The sequence below is a fragment of the Eleutherodactylus coqui genome, chromosome 9 (assembly GCF_035609145.1).
Source record: "Eleutherodactylus coqui strain aEleCoq1 chromosome 9, aEleCoq1.hap1, whole genome shotgun sequence".
In the NCBI taxonomy this organism is placed as follows: Eukaryota; Metazoa; Chordata; class Amphibia; order Anura; family Eleutherodactylidae; genus Eleutherodactylus; species Eleutherodactylus coqui.
The window spans coordinates 176170324-176189220 of NC_089845.1; the positions used below are offsets into that span (position 1 = coordinate 176170324).

At 49.3% G+C, this 18897-nt stretch overlaps 1 protein-coding gene across 5 annotated transcripts in view; it reads left to right on the plus strand.

The window, feature by feature from the left end:
* The window catches only part of FER1L6 (fer-1 like family member 6), a 274935-nt gene that overhangs the window by 182353 nt on the left and 73685 nt on the right, over positions 1–18897 (plus strand). For all 5 annotated transcript variants that reach the window (XM_066578811.1, XM_066578813.1, XM_066578810.1 and 2 more), the window contains 2 exons: positions 6217–6387; positions 10770–10924. In XM_066578811.1, coding sequence (XP_066434908.1) covers positions 6217–6387; positions 10770–10924 — 326 coding nt within the window. The remainder of the gene's footprint in view (positions 1–6216; positions 6388–10769; positions 10925–18897) is intronic.

Genomic DNA, 18897 nt, shown 5'->3' on the forward strand with positions numbered 1-18897 from the left:
CCACAGTTATTACTTGTATACCGCTGTTTACACCACAGTTACTGCTTATATACCGCTGTTTACACCACAGTTATTACTTGTATACCTCTGTTTACACCACAGTTATTACTTGTATACCGCTGTTTACACCACAGTTACTGCTTATATACCGCTGTTTACACCACAGTTATTACTTGTATACCTCTGTTTACACCACAGTTATTACTTGTATACCGCTGTTTACACCACAGTTACTGCTTATATACCGCTGTTTACACCACAGTTATTACTTGTATACCTCTGTTTACACCACAGTTATTACTTCTATACCTCTGTTTACACCACAGTTATTACTTGTATACCGCTGTTTACACCACAGTTATTACTTGTATACCTCTGTTTACACCACAGTTATTACTTGTATACCGCTGTTTACACCACAGTTACTGCTTATATACCGCTGTTTACACCACAGTTATTACTTGTATACCTCTGTTTACACCACAGTTATTACTTGTATACCGCTGTTTACACCACAGTTACTGCTTATATACCGCTGTTTACACCACAGTTATTACTTGTATACCTCTGTTTACACCACAGTTATTACTTGTATACCGCTGTTTACACCACAGTTACTGCTTATATACCGCTGTTTACACCACAGTTATTACTTGTATACCTCTGTTTACACCACAGTTATTACTTGTATACCGCTGTTTACACCACAGTTACTGCTTATATACCGCTGTTTACACCACAGTTATTACTTGTATACCTCTGTTTACACCACAGTTATTACTTGTATACCTCTGTTTACACCACAGTTATTACTTGTATACCGCTGTTTACACCACTAAGTTACTACTTGTATACCGCTGTTTACACCACACAGCTACTACTTGTATACCGCTGTTTACACCACACAGTTACTGCTTGTATACCGCTGTTTACACCACTAAGTTCCTACTAGTATACCGCTGTTTACACCACTAAGTTCCTACTTGTATACCGCTGTTTACACCACTAAGTTACTACTTGTATACCGCTGTTTACACCACAGTTACTACTTGTATACCGCTGTTTACACCACACAGTTACTGCTTGTATACCGCTGTTTACACCACACAGTTACTGCTTATATACCGCTGTTTACACCACAGTTATTACTTGTATACCGCTGTTTACACCACAGTTATTACTTGTATACCGCTGTTTACACCACACAGTTACTTCTTGTATACCGCTGTTTACACCACTAAGTTCCTATTTGTATACCGCTGTTTACACCACACAGTTCCTACTTGTATACCGCTGTTTACACCACAGTTACTGCTTATATACCGCTGTTTACACCACAGTTACTACTTGTTTACCGCTGTTTACACCACACAGTTACTGCTTATATACCGCTGTTTACACCACAGTTACTACTTGTATACCGCTGTTTACACAACAGTTACTAGTTGTATACTGCTGTTTACACCACAGTTACTTCTCATATCCCGCTGTTTACACCACACAGTTATTGCTTGTATACCGCTGTTTACACCACAGTTACTTCTCATATCCCGCTGTTTACACCACACAATTACTACTTATATACCGCTGTTTACACCACAGTTACTACTTGTATACCGCTGTTTACACCACACAGTTACTGCTTGTATACCGCTGTTTACACCACAGTTACTACTTGTATACCTCTGTTTACACCACAGTTACTACTTGTATACCTCTCTTTACACCACACTGTTACTACTTGTATACCGCTGTTTACACCACAGTTACTACTTGTATACCTCTGTTTACACCACACTGTTACTACTCGTATACCTCTGTTTACACCACACAGTTAGTACTTGTATACCGCTGTTTACACCACACAGTTACTACTTGTATACCGCTGTTTACACCACAGTTACTACTTGTATACCTCTGTTTACACCACACTGTTACTACTTGTATACAGCTGTTTACACCACAGAGTTACTACTTGTATACCGCTGTTTACACCACACAGTTACTGCTTGTATACCGCTGTTTACACCACACAGTTACTGCTTGTATACCGCTGTTTACACCACAGTTACTACTTGTATACCGCTGTTTACACCACACAGTTACTGCTTGTATACCGCTGTTTACACCACACAGTTACTGCTTATATACCGCTGTTTACACCACACAGTTACTGCTTGTATACAGCTGTTTACACCACAGTTACTACTTGTATACAGCTGTTTACACCATAGTTACTACTTGTATACCGCTGTTTTACTACTTGAATATCTCTGTTTACACCAAAGGTACTACTTGTATACCTCTGTTTACACCACTAAGTTACTACTTGTATACCGCCGTTTACACCACAATTACTACTTGTATACCGCTGTTTACACCACAGTTTCTACTTGTATACCGCCGTTTACACCACAATTACTACTTGTATACCACTGTTTACACCACAGTTTCTAGTTGTATACCGCCATTTACACCACAATTACTACTTGCATACAGCTGTTTACACCACACAGTTACTACTTGTATACCTCTGTCTAGACCACACAGTTACTACTTGTATACCGCTGTCTGCACCACACAGTTACTGCTTGTATGCCTCTGTTTACACCACACAGTTTCTAGTTGTATACCGCTGTTTACACCACACAGTTACTACTTGTATACGCTGTCTACACCACACAGTTACTACTTGTATACCGCTGTTTACACCACACAGTTACTACTTGTATGCCTCTGTTTACACCACACAGTTACTACTTGTATACCGCTGTTTACACCACACAGCTACTACTTGTATACCGCTGTTTACACCACACAGTTACTACTTGTATACCGCTGTTTACACCACACAGCTACTACTTGTATACCGCTGTTTACACCACACAGTTACTACTTGTATACCGCTGTTTACACCACAGTTACTACTTGTATACAGCTGTTTACACCACAGTTACTAGTTGTATACTGCCATTTACACCACACAGTTACTACTTGTATAGCTCTTTTTACACCACAGTTACTACTTGTATACCGCTGTTTACACCACAGTTACTACTTGTATACCTCTTTTTACATCACAGTTACTACTTGTATACCGCTGTTTACACCACAGTTATTACTTGTATACCGCTGTTTACACCACACAGTTACTACTTGTATACCGCTGTTTACACCACACAGTTACTACTTGTATACCGCTGTTTACACCACACAGCTACTACTTGTATACCGCTGTTTACACCACACAGTTACTACTTGTATACCGCTGTTTACACCACACAGTTACTACTTGTATACAGCTGTTTACACCACACAGTTACTACTTGTATACCGCTGTTTACACCACACAGTTACTACTCGTATACCGCTGTTTACACCACACAGTTAGTACTTGTATACCGCTGTTTACACCACACAGTTACTACTTGTATACAGCTGTTTACACCACACAGTTACTACTTGTATACCGCTGTTTACACCACACAGTTACTACTCGTATACCGCTGTTTACACCACACAGTTAGTACTTGTATACCGCTGTTTACACCACACAGTTACTGCTTGTATACAGCTGTTTACACCACACAGTTACTGCTTGTATACAGCTGTTTACACCACACAGTTACTACTCGTATACCTCTGTTTACACCACACAGTTACTACTTGTATGCCGCTGTTTACACCACACAGTTACTGCTTGTATACCGCTGTTTACACCACACAGCTACTACTTGTATACAGCTGTTTACACCACACAGTTACTACTTGTATACAGCTGTTTACACCGCACAGTTACTACTTGTATACCGCTGTTTACACCACACAGTTACTACTCGTATACCGCTGTTTACACCACACAGTTACTGCTTGTATACAGCTGTTTACATCACACAGTTAGTACTTGTATACCGCTGTTTACACCACACAGTTACTACTCGTATACAGATGTTTACACCACACAGTTACTGCTTGTATACAGCTGTTTACACCACACAGTTAGTACTTGTTTACCGCTGTTTACACCACACAGTTACTACTTGTATACCGCTGTTTACACCACACAGTTACTACTTGTATACCCCCGTTTACACCACAATTACTACTAGTATACCTCTGTTTATACCACACAGTTCCTGCTTGTATACCGCTGTTTACACCACACAGTTACTGCTTGTATACCGCTGTTTACACCACACAGTTACTGCTTGTATACCGCTGTTTACACCACACAGTTACTGCTTGTATACCGCTGTTTACACCACACAGTTAGTACTTGTATACCGCTGTTTACACCACACACTTACTACTTGTATACCGCTGTTTACACCACACACTTACTACTCGTATACCGCTGTTTACACCACACAGTTACTGCTTGTATACCGCTGTTTACACCACACAGTTACTGCTTGTATACAGCTGTTTACACCACACAGTTAGTACTTGTATACCGCTGTTTACACCACACAGTTACTGCTTGTATACAGCTGTTTACACCACACAGTTACTACTTGTATACCGCCGTTTACCCCACAATTACTACTAGTATACCTCTGTTTATACCACACAGTTCCTGCTTGTATACCGCTGTTTACACCACACGGTTACTGCTTGTATACCGCTGTTTACACCACACAGTTACTGCTTGTATACCTCTGTTTACACCACACAGTTAGTACTTGTATACCGCTGTTTACACCACACAGTTACTGCTTGTATACAGCTGTTTACATCACACAGTTACTGCTTGTATACCGCTGTTTACACCACACAGTTAGTACTTGTATACCGCTGTTTACACCACACAGTTAGTACTTGTATACCGCTGTTTACACCACACAGTTACTTCTTGTATACCGCTGTTTACACCACAGAGTTACTGCTTGTATACAGCTGTTTACACCACACAGTTACTACTCGTATACCTCTGTTTACACCACACAGTTACTACTCGTATACCTCTGTTTACACCACAGTTTCTAGTTGTATACCGTTGTTTACACCACACAGTTACTGCTTGTATACCGCTGTTTGCACCACAGTTACTACTTGTATACCGCTGTTTACACCACACAGTTACTACTTGTATACCGCTGTTTACACCACACAGTTACTACTTGTATACCGCTGTTTACACCACACAGTTACTACTTGTATACCGCTGTTTACACCACAGTTACTACTTGTATACCGCTGTTTACACCACACAGTTACTACTTGTATACCGCTGTTTACACCACACAGTTACTGCTTGTATACAGCTGTTTACACCACAGTTACTACTTGTATACCGCTGTTTACACCACACAGTTACTACTTGTATACCGCTGTTTACACCACACAGTTACTACTTGTATACCGCTGTTTACACCACACAGTTACTGCTTGTATACCGCTGTTTACACCACACAGTTACTGCTTGTATACAGCTGTTTACACCACACAGTTACTGCTTGTATACAGCTGTTTACACCACACAGTTACTACTCGTATACCTCTGTTTACACCACACAGTTACTACTCGTATACCGCTGTTTACACCACACAGTTACTACTTGTATACAGCTGTTTACACCACACAGTTAGTACTTGTATACCGCTGTTTACACCACACAGTTACTGCTTGTATACCGCTGTTTACACCACACAGTTACTGCTTGTATACCGCTGTTTACACCACACAGTTACTGCTTGTATACAGCTGTTTACACCACACAGTTACTGCTTGTATACAGCTGTTTACACCACACAGTTACTGCTTGTATACAGCTGTTTACACCACACAGTTACTGCTTGTATACCGCTGTTTACACCACACAGTTACTGCTTGTATACCGCTGTTTACACCGCACAGTTACTGCTTGTATACCGCTGTTTACACCACACAGTTACTGCTTGTATACAGCTGTTTACACCACACAGTTACTACTCGTATACCTCTGTTTACACCACACAGTTACTACTCGTATACCTCTGTTTACACGTCTCACCTACAAAATACACAGATCTTTTCTATTGTAAGAAGGATGTCAGTCTCGTTACTGTTCAGCAACACATTGTAGGTTTATAATATTTATGTGACGGTACAGATATTATATTCTAGCGCAACAAATATGTCAACTTTTTGTTATTTGTTTATTCTAAAACCCAATAAAAGTTATTTAAAAAATACACAAATCTTTCTGTACAATTAACAAATCTCTCGTTTTCCAGGTCATTTGAGATCCAGGCTACCTTTCCGAATGACTCTCTATTGACCATCCTGATTTACGACTACGACCTGATTGGGTCAGACGACCTCATTGGTGAGACGAGAATTGATTTGGAGAATCGCTTCTTCAGCCGACACCGAGCGACCTGCGGCCTGCAAAGTCAATACGAGATGTAAGATGTGTGCGTGAGCAGGTCTGCAGGGCTCCTAATGAGGATGAATGTGTCTGGCCGTCCGCCGGCTCTAAACACTTCTTGTTGATGTATGGGCTCCGGGTGTTTGCAGCTTTTGCTGCGCAGCCACATCTCGTATGGTAATAACAGATTGATTAGCAGTGGAGGAGGGTTGGGGGGGGCTACCCATGCACATTAGACATGTTATGGCCATGGCCGGTAGACACTTTCCTCAACTCCCCCTTCCACCAGTCACAGCTATCAGCATTCCCAGGTGTCTTTTGCAGCAGCCACCACACTATCCTTTGTCTGTCTCCTCTGCCTTTAGGGGGCATGTGTGTGCTCTGACCACCTCTTAAAGGGCCAGCATGTGCACCAGCTTTTCCATCTCCAGCCTATCAAGGCCTTCCCCACTGGTGGATGCCTGAGCAAATGGTTTCTAGTGATATAAGTGAAGGTGTTTGTGCTTGCTACCCAGTTTGATCCTAGCGTCTGTACCCAGCTTTCCCAAACTCTGCCTGTCCTGACCTCAGAATATTTTCTGATGACGAGTGCCTGATTGCTGCCTTCCCTGACCCCTAGCATGACGTACATAATCACATAATCTCCAGTTGCTGCAATCTCAGCCTTTTGTACATGTGTTTTGCATGTAGTGAAGGGGGGACAAAGGGATCTGTGAGTTGAATTCCTGCTACTCTGTTCTTATTTGCCCTGACATTTGCTATTGGAGGAGAGTTAGGAGGAAGCCATACACATTAAAAGATCGGCGGGTTGGGCTGCAATTGGCAGGTTGGGTTGGTCTATATGGAATGTGTATGGCCACACTTAGTCCTGTTCCTTTCTCCCAACTTTTATTCACATCATCTAAGTATGGCCAAAAGATCAAAATCAACCAAACAAGCTGATATTAGTGGACTGGTCCAATGATCAGATCCGTATAGGGGGGGCCTGACATTCCACAGACTGCAGAGGAACAAAGGGCACCCAGGATCGGGTGTTCAAATGGAAGATAAGCTGCTTACATATCTCGTCAGTCATGCTGAGCGATATCACTGTCAGCCAATGGAGCATTCAGCGGGAGGGCCCTCTACTGTGGAAGAGTGCAGACACAGCCGGAGCGCGCTCTACTGTGGAAGAGTGCAGACACAGCCGGAGCGCCCTCTACTGTGGAAGAGTGCAGACACAGCCGGAGCGCCCTCTACTGTGGAAGAGTGCAGACACAGCCGGAGCGCCCTCTACTGTGGAAGAGTGCAGACACAGCCGGAGGGCCCTCTACTGTGGGAGAGTGCAGACACAGCCGGAGGACCCTCTACTGTGGGAGAGTGCAGACACAGCCGGAGCGCCCTCTACTGTGGGAGAGTGCAGACACAGCCGGAGGGCCCTCTACTGTGGGAGAGTGCAGACACAGCCGGAGGGCCCTCTACTGTGGGAGAGTGCAGACACAGCCGGAGCGCCCTCTACTGTGGGAGAGGGCAGGCACAGCCGGAGGGCCCTCGACTGTGGGAGAGTGCAGGCACAGCCGGAGGGCCCTCTACTGTGGGAGAGTGCAGGCACAGCCGGAGCCGGAGGGCACTCTACTGTGGGTGAGTGCAGGCACAGCCGGAGGGCCCTCTACTGTGGAAGAGTGCAGACACAGCCGGAGGGCCCTCTACTGTGGAAGAGTGCAGACACAGCCGGAGCGTCCTCTACTGTGGAAGAGTGCAGACACAGCCGGAGCGTCCTCTACTGTGCAAGAGTGCAGACACAGCCGGACCGTCCTCTACTGTGGAAGAGTGCAGACACAGCCGGAGCGTGCTCTACTGTGGAAGAGTGCAGACACAGCCGGAGCGTCCTCTACTATGCAAGAGTGCAGACACAGCCGGACCGTCCTCTACTGTGCAAGAGTGCAGACACAGCCGGAGCGTCCTCTACTGTGCAAGAGTGCAGACACAGCCGGAGCGTCCTCTACTGTGCAAGAGTGCAGACACAGCCGGAGCGTCCTCTACTGTGCAAGAGTGCAGACACAGCCGGAGCGTCCTCTACTGTGCAAGAGTGCAGACACAGCCGGAGCGCCCTCTACTGTGGAAGAGTGCAGACACAGCCGGAGCGCCCTCTACTGTGGAAGAGTGCAGACACAGCCGGAGCGCCCTCTACTGTGGAAGAGTGCAGACACAGCCGGAGCGTCCTCTACTGTGCAAGAGTGCAGACACAGCCGGAGCGCCCTCTACTGTGGAAGAGTGCAGACACAGCCGGAGCGCCCTCTACTGTGGAAGAGTGCAGACACAGCCGGAGCGCCCTCTACTGTGGAAGAGTGCAGACACAGCCGGAGCGCCCTCGACTGTGGAAGAGTGCAGACACAGCCGGAGCGCCCTCGACTGTGGAAGAGTGCAGACACAGCCGGAGCGCCCTCGACTGTGGAAGAGTGCAGACACAGCCGGAGCGCCCTCGACTGTGGAAGAGTGCAGACACAGCCGGAGCGCCCTCGACTGTGGAAGAGTGCAGACACAGCCGGAGCGCCCTCGACTGTGGAAGAGTGCAGACACAGCCGGAGCGCCCTCGACTGTGGAAGAGTGCAGACACAGCCGGAGCGCCCTCGACTGTGGAAGAGTGCAGACACAGCCGGAGCGCCCTCGACTGTGGAAGAGTGCAGACACAGCCGGAGCGCCCTCGACTCTGGAAGAGTGCAGACACAGCCGGAGCGCCCTCGACTGTGGAAGAGTGCAGACACAGCCGGAGCGCCCTCGACTGTGGAAGAGTGCAGACACAGCCGGAGCGCCCTCGACTGTGGAAAAGTGCAGACACAGCCGGAGCGCCCTCGACTGTGGAAGAGTGCAGACACAGCCGGAGCGCCCTCGACTGTGGAAGAGTGCAGACACAGCCGGAGCGCCCTCGACTGTGGAAGAGTGCAGACACAGCCGGAGCGCCCTCGACTGTGGAAGAGTGCAGACACAGCCGGAGCGCCCTCGACTGTGGAAGAGTGCAGACACAGCCGGAGCGCCCTCGACTGTGGAAGAGTGCAGACACAGCCGGAGCGCCCTCGACTGTGGAAGAGTGCAGACACAGCCGGAGCGCCCTCGACTGTGGAAGAGTGCAGACACAGCCGGAGCGCCCTCGACTGTGGGAGAGTGCAGACACAGCCGGAGCGCCCTCGACTGTGGGAGAGTGCAGACACAGCCGGAGCGCCCTCGACTGTGGGAGAGTGCAGACACAGCCGGAGCGCCCTCGACTGTGGGAGAGTGCAGACACAGCCGCAGCGCCCTCGACTGTGGGAGAGTGCAGACACAGCCGGAGCGCCCTCGACTGTGGGAGAGTGCAGACACAGCCGGAGCGCCCTCGACTGTGGGAGAGTGCAGACACAGCCGGAGCGCCCTCGACTGTGGGAGAGGGCAGGCACAGCCGGAGCGCCCTCGACTGTGGGAGAGTGCAGACACAGCCGGAGCGCCCTCTACTGTGGGAGAGTGCAGACACAGCCGGAGCGCCCTCTACTGTGGGAGAGTGCAGACACAGCCGGAGCGCCCTCTACTGTGGGAGAGTGCAGACACAGCCGGAGCGCCCTCTACTGTGGGAGAGTGCAGACACAGCCGGAGCGCCCTCTACTGTGGGAGAGTGCAGACACAGCCGGAGCGCCCTCGACTGTGGGAGAGTGCAGACACAGCCGGAGCGCCCTCGACTGTGGGAGAGTACAGACACAGCCGGAGCGCCCTCGACTGTGGGAGAGTGCAGACACAGCCGGAGCGCGCTCTACTGTGGAAGAGTGCAGACACAGCCGGAGAGCGCTCGACTGTGGAAGAGTGCAGACACAGCCGGAGCACGCTCGACTGTGGAAGAGTGCAGACACAGCCGGAGCGCGCTCGACTGTGGAAGAGTGCAGACACAGCCGGAGCGCGCTCGACTGTGGAAGAGTGCAGACACAGCCGGAGCGCGCTCGACTGTGGAAGAGTGCAGACACAGCCGGAGCGCGCTCGACTGTGGAAGAGTGCAGACACAGCCGGAGCGCCCTCTACTGTGGAAGAGTGCAGACACAGCCGGAGCGCCCTCTACTGCTGCACCTGCAAGAGGGGTTTGTAAGAAAAATGTGCAGAATAGGCTGATAAAACCTGCTGCACATTAAAGAAAAGAAGTGTAATGCCTGAAGCTTCGCCCCTGCCTGCCCACATGATCTGTGCGGACCCTACATGATACGGTTAAAGAAAAATATACATTTAGTTTAACAAAATCCCATTCTGGTGTTCAGATCCTAATTCCCATCATGCATCAGGATAAAGCGCGGATTTCATCATCACTGTTTCCTGGGAGGAGCTTTGTTCTGTGCTCTTTGTCGCCCCCTGCAGATGTGAGCTGTAAGGAGAAGTGCAGGAAGGTGACGATGGCTTTCACTAAATGCTGTATTGTCTTCTGTCTAGAGAGGGCTATAACGCCTGGAGGGACAGCACCAAGCCCAGCGAGATACTGACCAGACTCTGCAAGGACAACAAGCTGCCGGCCCCCGTCTTCCTACCCGGTCAGATACAGATCGGCAGCAAAGTCTTCCCAGGACAAACTGTGTTTGATGAAGATGGTAAGTGATCCTAGATGGAGACCACTATAATCCCACCGAACATGTCAGTCCGACATACTTATTACTATGACCACCCAGAAGCAGCAAAAATGATCAGAAGTTACAGCTATAATAAAAACATTTCAAAAACAGAATCTGAAGGAAATGCCAGGAAGCCCCTCCGAGATAGAAGAAGCCTGCTCATATAGGACATCCCTGCAGCCCCTAAGGGCCAACCGTGTGCGTGGGGGCGCAGGGACGCCAGCCCCTCGGTCACATGGTAACGCTGTATTACGTGCCCCTCGGTCACATGGTAACGCTGTATTATGTGCCCCTCGGTCACATGGTAACGCTGTATTACGTGCCCCTCGGTCACATGGTAACGCTGTATTACGTGCCCCTCGGTCACATGGTAACGCTGTATTATGTGCCCCTCGGTCACATGGTAACGCTGTATTACGTGCCCCTCGGTCACATGGTAACGCTGTATTACGTGCCCCTCGGTCACATGGTAACGCTGTATTATGTGCCCCTCGGTCACATGGTAACGCTGTATTATGTGCCCCTCGGTCACATGGTAACGCTGTATTATGTGCCCCTCGGTCACATGGTAACGCTGTATTACGTGCCCCTCGGTCACATGGTAACGCTGTATTACGTGCCCCTCGGTCACATGGTAACGCTGTATTACGTGCCCCTCGGTCACATGGTAACGCTGTATTATGTGCCCCTCGGTCACATGGTAACGCTGTATTATGTGCCCCTCGGTCACATGGTAACGCTGTATTACGTGCCCCTCGGTCACATGGTAACGCTGTATTATGTGCCCCTCGGTCACATGGTAACGCTGTATTATGTGCCCCTCGGTCACATGGTAACGCTGTATTATGTGCCCCTCGGTCACATGGTAACGCTGTATTATGTGCCCCTCGGTCACATGGTAACGCTGTATTATGTGCCCCTCGGTCACATGGTAACGCTGTATTAAGTGCCCCTCGGTCACATGGTAACGCTGTATTACGGGCCCCTCGGTCACATGGTAACGCTGTATTACGTGCCCCTCGGTCACATGGTAACGCTGTATTACGTGCCCCTCGGTCACATGGTAACGCTGTATTATGTGCCCCTCGGTCACATGGTAACGCTGTATTACGTGCCCCTCGGTCACATGGTAACGCTGTATTATGGGCCCCTCGGTCACATGGTAACGCTGTATTAAGTGCCCCTCGGTCACATGGTAACGCTGTATTACGTGCCCCTCGGTCACATGGTAACGCTGTATTACGTGCCCCTCGGTCACATGGTAACGCTGTATTATGTGCCCCTCGGTCACATGGTAACGCTGTATTATGTGCCCCTCGGTCACATGGTAACGCTGTATTATGTGCCCCTCGGTCACATGGTAACGCTGTATTACGTGCCCCTCGGTCACATGGTAACGCTGTATTACGTGCCCCTCGGTCACATGGTAACGCTGTATTACGTGCCCCTCGGTCACATGGTAACGCTGTATTATGTGCCCCTCGGTCACATGGTAACGCTGTATTACGTGCCCCTCGGTCACATGGTAACGCTGTATTACGTGCCCCTCGGTCACATGGTAACGCTGTATTACGTGCCCCTCGGTCACATGGTAACGCTGTATTACGTGCCCCTCGGTCACATGGTAACGCTGTATTACGTGCCCCTCGGTCACATGGTAACGCTGTATTACGTGCCCCTCGGTCACATGGTAACGCTGTATTACGTGCCCCTCGGTCACATGGTAACGCTGTATTACGTGCCCCTCGGTCACATGGTAACGCTGTATTACGTGCCCCTCGGTCACATGGTAACGCTGTATTACGTGCCCCTCGGTCACATGGTAACGCTGTATTACGTGCCCCTCGGTCACATGGTAACGCTGTATTATGTGCCCCTCGGTCACATGGTAACGCTGTATTACGTGCCCCTCGGTCACATGGTAACGCTGTATTATGTGCCCCTCGGTCACATGGTAACGCTGTATTATGTGCCCCTCGGTCACATGGTAACGCTGTATTATGTGCCCCTCGGTCACATGGTAACGCTGTATTATGTGCCCCTCGGTCACATGGTAACGCTGTATTATGTGCCCCTCGGTCACATGGTAACGCTGTATTACGTGCCCCTCGGTCACTTGGTAACGCTGTATTACGTGCCCCTCGGTCACATGGTGACGCTGTATTATGTGCCCCTCGGTCACATGGTAACGCTGTATTACGTGCCCCTCGGTCACATGGTAACGCTGTATTACGTGCCCCTCGGTCACATGGTAACGCTGTATTACGTGCCCCTCGGTCACATGGTAACGCTGTATTATGTGCCCCTCGGTCACATGGTAACGCTGTATTATGTGCCCCTCGGTCACATGGTAACGCTGTATTATGTGCCCCTCGGTCACATGGTAACGCTGTATTATGTGCCCCTCGGTCACATGGTAACGCTGTATTATGTGCCCCTCGGTCACATGGTAACGCTGTATTATGTGCCCCTCGGTCACATGGTAACGCTGTATTACGTGCCCCTCGGTCACATGGTAACGCTGTATTACGTGCCCCTCGGTCACATGGTAACGCTGTATTATGTGCCCCTCGGTCACATGGTAACGCTGTATTACGTGCCCCTCGGTCACATGGTAACGCTGTATTATGTGCCCCTCGGTCACATGGTAACGCTGTATTACGTGCCCTTCGGTCACATGGTAACGCTGTATTATGTGCCCCTCGGTCACATGGTAACGCTGTATTACGTGCCCCTCGGTCACATGGTAACGCTGTATTATGTGCCCCTCGGTCACATGGTAACGCTGTATTACGTGCCCCTCGGTCACATGGTAACGCTGTATTATGTGCCCCTCGGTCACATGGTAACGCTGTATTACGTGCCCTTCGGTCACATGGTAACGCTGTATTATGTGCCCCTCGGTCACATGGTAACGCTGTATTACGTGCCCCTCGGTCACATGGTAACGCTGTATTATGTGCCCCTCGGTCACATGGTAACGCTGTATTACGTGCCCCTCGGTCACATGGTAACGCTGTATTCTGTGCCCCTCGGTCACATGGTAACGCTGTATTATGTGCCCCTCGGTCACATGGTAACGCTGTATTATGTGCCCCTCGGTCACATGGTAACGCTGTATTATGTGCGTGACGCTGAGATCGCTGCTGGTGGGTAATATGAGCAGGATTCTCGTTGGGAACCTTCTAGAAGATCTTCTGGCCATCTGATCACTTTCTTCTGTGGGTCGCTACGATTACGCTGATACCAAACTTCTAGAGGGGTTTTTGCTGCACTGCTTGTATTTTCTCTAATTCTTTTCTGCCGCCATCCTCTGCACACAATGCCGTTTCCGTTTTCCGTCCCCGTAGTTGTGCGGGGGCTCATTTTGGGGGGACGTCCTGGCGTTTCCGCTGATATTATTCTGGAATGCAGAGAGCTTTTTGATTGTTACATTTTTGTTTTGTGTCTTGTTTGGTTTTTCTGGACACCGCTCACCGCGGGGTAAATAATGCGTTACTCTGATAGGTCGGACTTTTACAGACGCGGCGATACTAAATATATATATATTTTAACAATCTCTTTTTTATTTATTTCACGTTGAAAAGAAATGAGCGTTCCAATGTAATAAAGGCGTAAGCTAGTGAAAGTGAAGAGAGCCGGCCGGGCGGGCATGGTGGAAACGGGACAACGGGGCGGATAAGATACATAATAACATTACAGTACAGGGCTGGATATCCGTTACCAACCCAACAGGCAAGGCTCATAGAACTGGGCACCGCCAATTGTGCGCAGCGAAACGACAGCCAGCCTGCGAGAGAAGAATGGATAGCGTAACATAAACCAGGAAGGCCGTGCTGAGGCAGTAGTGACAGCCACATTGACACTTGGCTGATCAGGATTCGGATTGGGGACCTTTGATCCTATTAGGATGATGCAAAGTGAATCCAGGGCTTCCAGTCACCAGAAGACTCTCTGTTTTCTCTCTCCCAAGCCGCTAACTCTTCGAACCTGTAGATTTGAGAAGCTTTGTCCCTCCAAAGGTCCAGAGTGGGGGACGTTCTCTCTCCATAGGAGGGGAATGATTAATTTGGCCGCTGATAAAAGTAAAGCCAGAAGGTGAGGATTGTGGGAGGGTTCCATAGAAGAGGAAATAGAAGTCATCCAGGCAGCATCCGTTAAAAGATTGCTTCTTTATTCAGTGTATAGCATCACAGGTGAGGCGGCAGCAGCCATAACATCACAGGTGAGGCGGCAGCAGCCATAACATCACAGGTGAGGCGGCAGCAGCCATAACATCACAGGTGAGGCGGCAGCAGCCATAACATCACAGGTGAGGCGGCAGCAGCCATAACATCACAGGTGAGGCGGCAGCAGCCATAACATCACAGGTGAGGCAAGCAGCAGCCATAACATCACAGGTGAGGCGGCAGCAGCCATAACATCACAGGTGAGGCGGCAGCAGCCATAACATCACAGGTGAGGCAAGCAGCAGCCATAACATCACAGGTGAGGCAGCAGCAGCCATAACATCACAGGTGAGGCAGCAGCAGCCATAACATCACAGGTGAGGCGGCAGCAGCCATAACATCACAGGTGAGGCGGCAGCAGCCATAACATCACAGGTGAGGCAAGCAGCAGCCATAACATCACAGGTGAGGCAAGCAGCAGCCATAACATCACAGGTGAGGCAGCAGCAGCCATAACATCACAGGTGAGGCAGCAGCAGCCATAACATCACAGGTGAGGCGGCAGCAGCCATAACATCACAGGTGAGGCGGCAGCAGCCATAACTTCACAGGTGAGGCGGCAGCAGCCATAACATCACAGGTGAGGCGGCAGCAGCCATAACATCACAGGTGAGGCAAGCAGCAGCCATAACATCACAGGTGAGGCAGCAGCAGCCATAACATCACAGGTGAGGCAGCAGCAGCCATAACATCACAGGTGAGGCAGCAGCAGCCATAACATCACAGGTGAGGCAGCAGCAGCCATAACATCACAGGTGAGGCAAGCAGCAGCCATAACATCACAGGTGAGGCAAGCAGCAGCCATAACATCACAGGTGAGGCGGCAGCAGCCATAACATCACAGGTGAGGCAAGCAGCAGCCATAACATCACAGGTGAGGCAAGCAGCAGCCATAACATCACAGGTGAGGCAAGCAGCAGCCATAACATCACAGGTGAGGCAAGCAGCAGCCATAACATCACAGGTGAGGCGGCAGCAGCCATAACATCACAGGTGAGGCGGCAGCAGCCATAACATCACAGGTGAGGCGGCAGCAGCCATAACATCACAGGTGAGGCGGCAGCAGCCATAACATCACAGGTGAGGCGGCAGCAGCCATAACATCACAGGTGAGGCGGCAGCAGCCATAACATGACAGGTGAGGCAAGCAGCAGCCATAACATCACAGGTGAGGCAAGCAGCAGCCATAACATCACAGGTGAGGCGGCAGCAGCCATAACATCACAGGTGAGGCGGCAGCAGCCATAACATCACAGGTGAGGCGGCAGCAGCCATAACATCACAGGTGAGGCGGCAGCAGCCATAACATCACAGGTGAGGCAAGCAGCAGCCATAACATCACAGGTGAGGCAGCAGCAGCCATAACATCACAGGTGAGGCAAGCAGCAGCCATAACATCACAGGTGAGGCAAGCAGCAGCCATAACATCACAGGTGAGGCAAGCAGCAGCCATAACATCACAGGTGAGGCGGCAGCAGCCATAACATCACAGGTGAGGCGGCAGCAGCCATAACATCACAGGTGAGGCGGCAGCAGCCATAACATCACAGGTGAGGCGGCAGCAGCCATAACATCACAGGTGAGGCAAGCAGCAGCCATAACATCACAGGTGAGGCAGCAGCAGCCATAACATCACAGGTGAGGCAAGCAGCAGCCATAACATCACAGGTGAGGCGGCAGCAGCCATAACATCACAGGTGAGGCGGCAGCAGCCATAACATCACAGGTGAGGCGGCAGCAGCCATAACATCACAGGTGAGGCGGCAGCAGCCATAACATCACAGGTGAGGCGGCAGCAGCCATAACATCACAGGTGAGGCGGCAGCAGCCATAACATCACAGGTGAGGCGGCAGCAGCCATAACATCACAGGTGAGGCAAGCAGCAGCCATAACATCACAGGTGAGGCAAGCAGCAGCCATAACATCACAGGTGAGGCGGCAGCAGCCATAACATCACAGGTGAGGCAAGCAGCAGCCATAACATCACAGGTGAGGCGGCAGCAGCCATAACATCACAGGTGAGGCGGCAGCAGCCATAACATCACAAGTGAGGCGGCAGCAGCTACGTATCGACCCCATCGTAAAACTTTATTGTTCTTATTTTTACTTTTTTTTGAGGAAAATGAAAAATGGCCGTGTGATGTGCCCTCAGCCGACAGTCCAGCCTCACTGATGGATCTCCTGTTGACCAAACTAAAGAGGCTGTCCACTTATATAAAGGCCTTCATTGGGTTCCCTATAGTGAAAATAACAACACCTTTCCGTGCTCCCGCTTGTCTGCCGCCACCAGCTTCGGTCTCCACTGTTCTGTCTGTTTACAGGCTGCAGGCAGCCTGTGATGTCCCATAGGCCAGCTGCTGCAGCCAATGACGGTGCTCAGCACTAATCACTGTCATTGGCTGCAGCAGCTTGTTTGTAGATGGCTCAGGCTGACTGCAGTCTATAAAGATGGCGTAAGCAGGAAGACCTGAGGCCCTCGGCTGGGAATGAGCAGGCAGAAGGGAGGATTAGCTGGCTTGTTATTTTGTTGCATGGGGGACCCGATAAGAAGCCTTTATCTCATTTGGACAACCCCTTTAATTAAACCCTAACGTAAGAATGATTGTCAACCCAAGATACATGTATTTAAATGAGAAACCACGTTACCCATAAAAGTGTCCATAGCTGTTAACTACAAGGTCATCCTAACGACTGCTACATCTGAAGCTCCACCTCCATTGTCTTATAGGCAGGAAATTAGACGTCTAGCGAAATGTAGTGGAAAAGGTGTCTATGATTGTAATTCCAGGTCATATGACGATTATCAGCCAAAGGCCTTGCTGGAAGCTATAAGCGCGTCTGCAGGGGAAGGCAGGGGCGAAGCTGTTAACACAAGAGCAGGAGACTCAGTAATATCCACAATCCAGCGCTCCATAGTCATAGCCTCCTAATATTCTATCCCGCCACAAGTGCATCTATCACAGCTCTACAGTAACATCCCACCCTAGATATATATATATATATAAAGGCGAAAGCCCTCACTGACTCACCACTAATTCTCTAACTTCCCGATGTCGTACAAACGTGAAATTTGGCAGGAGCATTCTATAGGTCCTAAACAGGAAAAGTAATAGTGTTGCAACTTCAATATTAAACTGTGAAAAACTGCATGTACTGAGGAGAATCCACCTCACCTCTATGTGTATATACTGAGGAGAATCTACCTCACCTCTGTGTGTATATATTGAGGAGAATCTACCTCACATCTATGTGTATATACTGAGGAGAATCTACCTCACATCTATGTGTATATACTGAGGATAATCTACCTCACCTCTATGTGTATATACTGAGGAGAATCTACCTAACCTCTATGTGTATATACTGAGGAGAATCCACCTCACCTCTATGTGTATATACTGAGGAGAATCTACCTAACCTCTATGTGTATATACTGAGGAGAATCTACCTCACCTCTATGTGTATATACTGAGGAGAATCTACCTCACCTCTCTGTGTATATACTGAGGAGAATCTACCTCACCTCTGTGTGTGTATATACTGAGGAGAATCTACCTCCCCTCTATGTGTATATACTGAGAAGAATCTACCTCCCCTCTATGTGTATATGCTGAGGAGAATCTACCTCCCCTCTATGTGTATATATTGAGAAGAATCTACCTCCCCTCTCTGTGTATATACTGAGGAGAATCTATCTCACCTCTATGTGTATATACTGAGGA